Consider the following 8800-nt stretch of genomic DNA (forward strand, 5'->3'; position numbering starts at 1 on the left):
GTCTCTGTACACAGAGAGCTGTTACCCTTCCCTTTATAGTTATGACAGTCCTGCCCTCTGACAGTGGCCAGTACCAGATGCTTTAGGGAAAGGTGTAAGAACCACACAGTATGCAGATGTGAGATATCTGCCCCCACATTATTTCTCACCCTGATCCCTAATACTTGGAGACTGGCTTAAGCCCTGTAGCACAAGATTAATATCCCTTCCAAAAAAATTATCAGTAATTATGATAGCTCTGGATGTTCTTAATACCCATATAAATATCCTTAAATTATATTAAAACATATTTCTTCCATGAGGGCTTTTGATAATACTACTTCAGAGACAGAGGGATTTTAAAAAAAAAATCTCTATCATATGTACATGTATCCTCTGTGTCAGATTTACAGTAAATTCCTTAGAATATTTTTATGATGTACAGTGCCAAACACATGAATAATGATCAAATAAAAGGGACCTTCTTTTATTTAATTTCATCATCATCATGAAACCCGGTAAGTGTATTGAGGACCACTGCACCAGCCAGAGTGACCACAGTTGATGGCTTCACCCCAGGCATTGTGAAGTTCCCAAATCTGGTACAATCCTGCAAATCCACATATCTCAGGGGCTGCCTCATGGATGGCATCAGGTAGGCTCAACGTACACCCTTCCATGCACTGACAGAGAGATTGAGAGCATGGTGTGCTGGGGTGTTTTTGTCCAACCTAGCAAGGTGGATGAAATGCACATAATGCCGCTTTTGAATATAATGAGTGAATGAAGGAAGGCCAGATGTCTGATAGATTGACATTTTGGTTAAAATCAAACCATGTTATGCTCAGGATTTGTCGCTGTGTATATGAAATGCCTCTAGCCACTCCAAGTCTGCCTGTAAGAGATTTCATGTTTCTGACCCATTTAGCAAAAGAGGTCGTATACAGATTTGATAGATCCTCAACTTTGTCTCCAATGTTCCTCCAATCTAACTGGGAATGACCCTCCCTAGAGAAAAGGGCAGTTTTCACTCTATGTCCATTCAATGCTTAGCATCTCTACTGACATTGCCAATCGGTGACAACTGATGTGGTGGTTCCCGAGATGCTGATACCTGCCCAATAGGAAATGGCCTAAAACTGATGACTCATTTCACATAAGCCACTCAAGAACCAACGTACAGAAATTATTTTTGGTCACTACTAACATGAACTGCACTGAAATCTGTAAAGACTATCTCATTACTGAAACTTCTGAACCATCCAGTACCCTTCTAAAAATTGAGTTGTGAACATGTGTTCAGTTCCTCAAGAACACGAGTGGTGTTTATTCTTCCCCAAGTGTGACTATAAAATATTAAGAGTTTTACTAGCTGAAGCATCTTTCACTTATCACCATAATAAATCTGTTCTGATTATCCATTTAAATTAAATATATTCCATAAATAATGCATAGGGAAATAAAGTATTGGATGAACCCAGCCTTTTATCTTTCAGCTTCTATCATATTCAAAGGCACTGTCAGTTGCTTTTATATTTACTGTCTGTATCTGCAAAATTTCAAAAGCAGCACCCACTCATATATTAGCCAGCAGCACAGAACATTACAAGTAGAATAAGAAAGCTGCCTGTTTCTAGCAACAGATAATACCAAAATATTTATTTTTAGTGCCCTGCAAATCTGTGGATATCCACTTCATATGTGCGGATAGCCGCGCGGATGCGGATACAAATTTTGTATCCGCGCAGGGCTCTGACGGTAAGAGCCTGGCAGGCAGCTGTGAGGAACCATGGTACGGATCCTCCACCTGCCCTGGGAGGGAGGTCTAGGGGGGCAGAGACACTGGGCGGGGGGCGGCTAGGGCCCCACGCCCAGGGTAGGTAGAGGATCTGCCACGGCTCCCCACAGCTGCCCACCTGGCTCTTACCATGGCTTGGCTGCAGCCCACACACACACACAGCAGAGCCGTGTCAGGGAAAGCCACGCTGGCAGCTGTGGGGAGCCTGGGTCCCTCCACTTGCCCTGGGCGGAGGGGTTGGGGACACTGAGCGGGGAGGCTGGGACACTGGGCGGGGGCTGCTCGGCCCCACTGTCCAGGGCAGATAGAGGGTCCGCCGCAGCTCCACCCAGCTGCCCACCTGGTTCTTATCATTGCTGGCTGTGGCTCCAAGTCGCCCCCCTTCCCGGCCAGAGCTGAGTCCGGGAGAGCTGTTCTGGCAGCTGGGGAGAGCCTGGGTCTCTCCACCTGTCCTGGGCAGGGGTCTGGGACACTGCTCGGGGGCTGCTCGGGCCCCCGCCCAGGACTGGTGGAGGTTCCGCCCCAGCTCCCCACAGCTGCCAGCGTGGCTCTCCCTGACCCTGCTACGGCCAGAGTGGGGGGGGGGGGGAGGGCTCGGAGTCACAGTCCAGCAATGATAAGAGCCAGGCGGGCAACTGTGGGGAGCCACATTGGACCCTCCACCTGCCCTGGGCAGGGAGCCCGAGCAACCCCCCGGGGCAGCCACCCAGGTCTCCCCTCTCCCACCGGCCAGGCCAGCATGGAGTCCAGATGGGGAGCCGGGGCAGACCCTCCACCTGCCAGCCGTGCGTGGTGAGAGGAGGGGCTGAGAGCAGCCCCCGGCCATGTCCCCGACCCCCAGGATTCCTCGCCAGCTGAGGGCAGGAAGAGGGTCCGCGATTCTGCGTGGGCTCCCCACAGCTGCCTCCGGCTCTCCCTGACCGGGCTCCAGTGGAGGAGATGCCTTGGCGCCTCAGCCCGGCTCCTAGTGTAGAGCCCTGCAAATCTGTGGCTATCTGCAGATATCCGCATCCGCAGATAAATTTTTGCAGATAGCGGATCGGATGCGGATACACATTTGTGTATCCATGCAGGGCTCTATTCATTTTATTCAAGAGAAGACTTTAAAAATATGATATGTTGAATTCACCTCAATGCCTGGGGTCCATGCAACACTTAAGCCTACATCAGCAGTTCAATGTGGCTTGTGGAAGCTCAATGCACTGTGGTTAACTTCACCCTATGTGAATTTACTAATTGTGAGATATGGCCACAAGCCCTAAAGACCTTTCACCCACAGAACAGATTGTATTAAATTGCAATCATCCCTAAAAGGCCCTGTCAATGTGCTTCAAACCTGCCCTGAAGAAACTAAAGTACCAGTAAGGCTGAGAATTTTCAGGCTCCCTATCCCATGGAAAAGGTTGGCCTCTCAGTCTAGATTATCACCAAGACTGCCAATTAGTGCCACACAAAATGGAGAGTTTTGTTATGGGAACACCTGTTCACTGAGTTCAGGACTGAGATCACCAGACTGATTTCACACAGACCACCAACTAGCCATCTAATGTTAATGACATAGGGTCAGATCCTGGAGTCCCTGAACTCCCAAAATTCCCATTGAAATCAATGGGAAATTTACGTGCAGAAGAAATGCAATCTTAGGCCCAAAGACGCTTTCAACCTGGGCTCAATTTGAGTAAGCAATCTAAAAGTGAAAGGCACTATATGTCATTACTAACTCCCTCCTGCTCCTCCCCCACCCCCAAAAATCCACTTTCCCCTATTCATAGGTGGGCCTAGGGATAGACAGCTAAAAGACTCTTCTTTTAAGGTACTATACTGTCTAATCAGTACTTGCAAAAATGCTGCTTTCAGAGTCTAATCATGCATCCTTGACAGGCAACATCACATTTTCAATAAAGGAAGTTGTGCAGAAGATCCCTTGTCTCACTACATGCACAGTTCTCAGGAGGCATGGAAGTTGTAGCAGGATTTGCTCCATAGGCATTTGAGCGATTTTTAGTAAATTTAGGCGCTACTGGCAATGATAAAGGATACAAAAAGTTTTGACAGAAAGGTAATTTTCAAGTTAACAGTGTCCCTTTAAAGTGCACTTTGACTAGGCATCCAGATTTTCTTGGGGCCCTTGGTTGGCTGCTTAAAGACAAAAATAGGTCTCTTCTACTGACTAATTTCTTTAACTTATTTCTGACACAAAGTGGTCTGTAACAGTACTGAATATCTATGGCCATTCCCTTCCAGAATTTATTTAATCAATAGATACCAGAATTGTTTCTGTGAGCATTATCCTTTCCAAGTTACTCTCCTCAGCATCAGGCTGTGGCCTTGGAGAGACACACATGTCTCTGTGAGGAAGTGATATTGGATGAAACACAGAATCTCATACCATTAAATCTCTGTCAATATCATTTATACTCATTTGTTGTAGAAGGACATTTATCGCTATCTGTAACTAAGTGCCATGGGTATAGGGGCATCAGCAGGTAGGGCTGCCAACTTTCTAACAGCAGAAAACTGAACACCCTTGCCCAGCCCCATCTCCCGAGGCGCCCCCCCCGCTCACTCCATCCCCCCCAGTTACTCGCTCTCCCCCACCCTTGCTCACTCACTCATTTTCACCAGGCTGGGACAGGGGGATTGGGGTGCGGGAGGGGGTGAGGGCACTGGCTGGTGGTGAGGGCTCTGGGGGTGGAGCCAGGGATGAGGGGTTTGGGGTGCAGGAGAGGGCTCCAGGCTGGGGCAGGGAGTTGGGGTGCAAGAGGGGGTGAGGGTTCTGGGCTGGGAGTGCAGGCACCAGGGTGGGCCCAAAATGAGGGGTTTCGGGTGCGGGAGAGAGCTCCGGACTGGGGCAGGTGTTGGGGCACGGGCTCCTGGTGGCGCTTACCTCAGGGGGCTCCCGGAAGCGGCTGGCATGTCCTTCCAGCTTCTAGGCAAAGGGGCAGCTACAGGGCCCAAGATGCTGCCTCCACCCTGAGCACCGGCTCCGCAGCTCCGATTGGCTGCAGTTCCTAGCCCATGGGAGTTGTGGACCCGGCGTTTGGGGCGGAGGTAGCACGCAGCGCCCCCATGGCTGCCCCCGAGCCGGAGGGACATGCCAGCCACTTCCAGGAGCTGCATGAGGCAGGGAGCCTTCCAGCCCCACTATGCCACCAACCGGACTTTGAATGGTCCGGCCAGTGAGCCGCCAGGCTCCCTTTTCAACCGGGCGTTCCGGTCATAGACGGACACCTGGCAACCCTAGCAGCAGGTAACTGAGAAAGCGGCGCTCTTGGCACCTGCTCCTTGACACAGTTAGACTTGGGTCATCAAAAAAGGCCTGTGCCAGGCTGAGCTTTGGGGTTTTGCCCAGGAACAGTGTCAATGTCCCACGTGGAATGGCACCCCCCCCCCCCCCCGCACAGTCACAAAGGGGCTCCACTCCGTCCCACGCAGGTGCCGCTGGCACCTCTGTGTCCAGTGCCTTTCTCCCAGCACTTGCCTCCACCACCTGGTGCCCCTTCCCCGCCCTCCCACCAAGGGTTACCAATTTTGGTTGGACGTATGTTCCTGGAGATTTCATCACATGAATTCCTGGAGACTCCAGGCCAATCCTGGAGGGTTGGGAACCCTACTCCCACCCGACACCCCCTCCCCCCCGCTCTGCCGCAGTTCCGCCGTCTCCAGGGCAGCGGCGGTTGGCTGGGGCCGGGGCCGGCGGCGACATGAGCCAGCAGCAGCGGGCGCCGCGGCCTCTGTACTTCCCATCCCTCTACGACCGCACCGCGCCCAGCGCCGCCCCGCTGGCGGACTGCAGCCTCTGGCGGAAGCTCTTCGTGCCCCTGCGGGGGGGCGCGGCCGGGCCCCAGCGGCCCCCTCCCGGCCTGGGCCCCGCTCCTGCCGCCGCCGCCCGCAGCTGCCCGCGCCCCTGGCCGGCCGGGCTGGCCCCCATCCCCTACGAGCCGCTGCGCTTCTTCTGCCCCGCGGCCGACAGCGGTGCCGCCCCGCGGGGCCCCGGGCAGCAGCAGCCGGACGGGGAGATCTGCGAGCTGGGCATCCGCCTCAAGGAGCTGGAGCTGCTGGCGCTGACCGGGGACGGCTCCGACCCGCAGCAGTGTGCGTGTGCGGGCATGGCCGGCCCGGAGCGGGGCTGCTGGCCCGGCCCCGCTAACCCCCTCACCCACCCACAAGCTTCCCACGTCTCCTGCCAGCCATGGGGGCCACTCCGGCCCAGAGCCCTGGCACACGCCAACCCTCTGCAGGCCAGGGCCCCTCGCCCACAGTGCCCTAAACAAATCCTCTGGATGAGCTTTCCTGGGCTGTAGCTCTCCCTATCCACTAACTGAGGCATGGGCACTGCCCCCCAGCAGTCAGGCCTCTGCAGGCCTGTCCCCAGCCGTAAGCACCCCTCACTCTCTTAGTCCCCACATGAGGACCCCCAGCGCAGGGGCATGGACCTTCCTTTCCCCTCATCCCCCATCCTCTGGGCAGGAGCATTCGTACCCCACTCCCTGGCCATGCACATCGCTGCATCCAGAGCTGTCTCCCTGGGGGCTACCACTATGCCCTTAACCAGGACAGCACCTATTGAACAGACTGCATGCAACTTCACATCCTCACAGCATTAGATGTTTTGAGAAGTGCTCAGGACTGCTCCCACCTCTGAAAATGCTCACGCTGGCCAGAAAAAACGGTGTTTTTTTCCCCTCCTGTGAAAACGGCATTTCCCTTTATTGAATGTAGAGGTACAGATGGAAGGAAACTTACCTTGCTCTTACCGGTTTCAGCTCTGGCCTGGTCTACACTGGGGGTGGAAAATCAATCTAAGTTACGCAACTTCAGCTACATAAATAACATAGCTGAAGTCGACATACTTGTATCTACTTACCGCGGTGTCTTCACTGCGGTAAGTCAACGGCTGACACTTCCCCGTCGACTCCGCCTGTGCCTCTCGCTCCAGTGGAGTACCAGAGTCAATGGGAGAGCGCTCAGTGGTCGATTTATCACGTCTAGACTAAATGTGATAAATCAGCCCCCACTGGATCAATTGCTGCCCCTCGATCCAGCGGGTAATGTAGACAAGCCCAGAGTAGTAGCCGTGTTAGTCTGTATCAGGAGTCCTTGGGGCACCTTAGAGACTAACAAATTTGGTTGGGCATGAAGAACTGACCAGGCCCTAGCATTAGTATTGGGATATAGGAGCACTCAGGAGCAGATCACTACTGAAACCAGCATAGGTCAGTAGTGACCTGATGTTCAAAGCTAGTGGTGAAATGCTTTTGGTGTTTTCATTTCAGTTCCAAGTGAGCAAAATGTCCACAGGAAAGGAATAAAAAAGAAGCATGGCTGATAACCATTTTTGGCAGTCTCAGCAGAGAAGCCAATCATTGACTGGACATGAAGATTCTCATGTCTTCCCCCCAAGCAGAATCACATTGGCAGGAAAATCTGAAATCTTTCAGGAGAGCTGAAGTCACACAAAAATTAAAAAGAAAATTTAAATCCATAACATACAAAACCTCTAAAATATCTAAAAGAAATTGTAATATGTAGCTTTAATTCAATTACTTTACCTAAGAATAAATTAATGGATATTCTGTGTGTCAAAATAGTGGATACCTTTTTCCACTTTAATATCTGATTATCTTCAGTGAGTTGTAGCGGTTTACTGAGTTTCACATGAAAGTGTGAGTTTTTTATGAAAATATTTTATATTTACATTTTTAAGTACTAGAGACAAATTAATGTTATGTTCCATTCCTTTCTAGATAAGCTTTTGAAGGCACTAAAAGATGAAAAAGTTCAAGGCATAAAGACAAGACAGAATCTGAAAAAACAGACACCTACATCATCATAAGGATTATTTCAGTTAGCTGTTCTATCATTATGTTACCTTACAGCATTGTAATGGACTCTTCTGTGTGATATATTATTTTACTGATTATATGCTATTCAGTTATACTGCCAAGTTAGAAATTTACAGTATATATTCTCTACTTGGTTTTTTGTACTTTATTTATCCAATACTGAATATTTCAAATACAAAAAATAATCGTTTGGGGTATTAATCTTTATACGATAACTTGAATATTAATATGTGTTTGGTTTACCGTAATAGCAGTGAGAAAAAGAGAAAGTGACATCTTATCTTGCTTATGTTTCAGGATGAGTGTTGATGTTGATCACCTGGTTACAGCTTTACAAAATTGACGAGGTATATTACTGAAGACAAAAGGCATGGATATTGCCTTCCTCAGAAATATCAGGAATTTAACACTGCTGGAGGCAGGATACTAGTCCAGTGACCCAGCATGGTAAAATCCTATGTTCTTATGGCAGAAAGCACAATAATTCTAAGATACCATGCAGGTCCCCAAAATACACTAAAATACATACTAAGAACAAGAACACTTTTCCCCAGTCTCTCTCTGATGTACAATATTATGCAATACCTGAGCTTATCACCTCCTGCCATCCTAGCCTGTCTTGCTCCCCAGCATGACCCATTTCCCACTAACTGGTTCATGGGCCTAGGAACAACAGACAGCAATGTAAGGATTTCAGGGTGCAGGTAGATGGGGGTTCCCATTAGAAGGAAGACAGCACCCATTTTCCACACAGTGATCACCCTAAAGCCTAGGAATGTGGTTAATTCCTAGATAGCTTACAATAGCAGGTTTTTCTTCTCCTGAAAAGCCAGTCCTCTTGGATCTAATATCTGACAGGGTTTTTTATATTGATTTCAGTCTTGCATTCCATCTGCACTCAAAATATATCTTTCATATTATGCTCCACACTATGTTATCCATAAGGGGAGGAAGAAGAAAATAAATCTATGACTACTTTGTTCTAGCTCAGGGGTTCTCAAACTGGGGGTCGGGACCCCTCAGGGGGTCGCGAGGTTATTACACGAGGGGTTGCAAGCTGTCAACCTCCGCCCCAAACCTCGCTTTGCCTCCAGCATTTATAATGGTGTTAAATATATAAAAGTGTTTTTAATTTATAAGGGGGGTATCGCACTCAGAGACTTGCTATGTGAAAGGG

General features: G+C 49.9%; 1 protein-coding gene across 1 annotated transcript; it reads left to right on the forward strand.

The window, feature by feature from the left end:
• The first annotated feature begins 5481 nt into the window (after positions 1 to 5481).
• Positions 5482 to 7881, forward strand: CUNH11orf91 (chromosome unknown C11orf91 homolog). Its single transcript, XM_024202834.2, has 2 exons — positions 5482 to 5872; positions 7525 to 7881. The coding sequence occupies exons 1-2, from the start codon at positions 5482 to 5484 to the stop codon at positions 7611 to 7613; spliced, it is 480 nt and encodes a 159-aa protein (XP_024058602.1). The 3' UTR covers positions 7614 to 7881.
• The last annotated feature ends 919 nt before the right edge of the window (positions 7882 to 8800 follow it).

The sequence above is a fragment of the Terrapene carolina genome, unplaced genomic scaffold (assembly GCF_002925995.2).
Source record: "Terrapene carolina triunguis isolate 2854851 unplaced genomic scaffold, T_m_triunguis-2.0 Scaffold96, whole genome shotgun sequence".
In the NCBI taxonomy this organism is placed as follows: domain Eukaryota; kingdom Metazoa; phylum Chordata; order Testudines; family Emydidae; genus Terrapene; species Terrapene triunguis.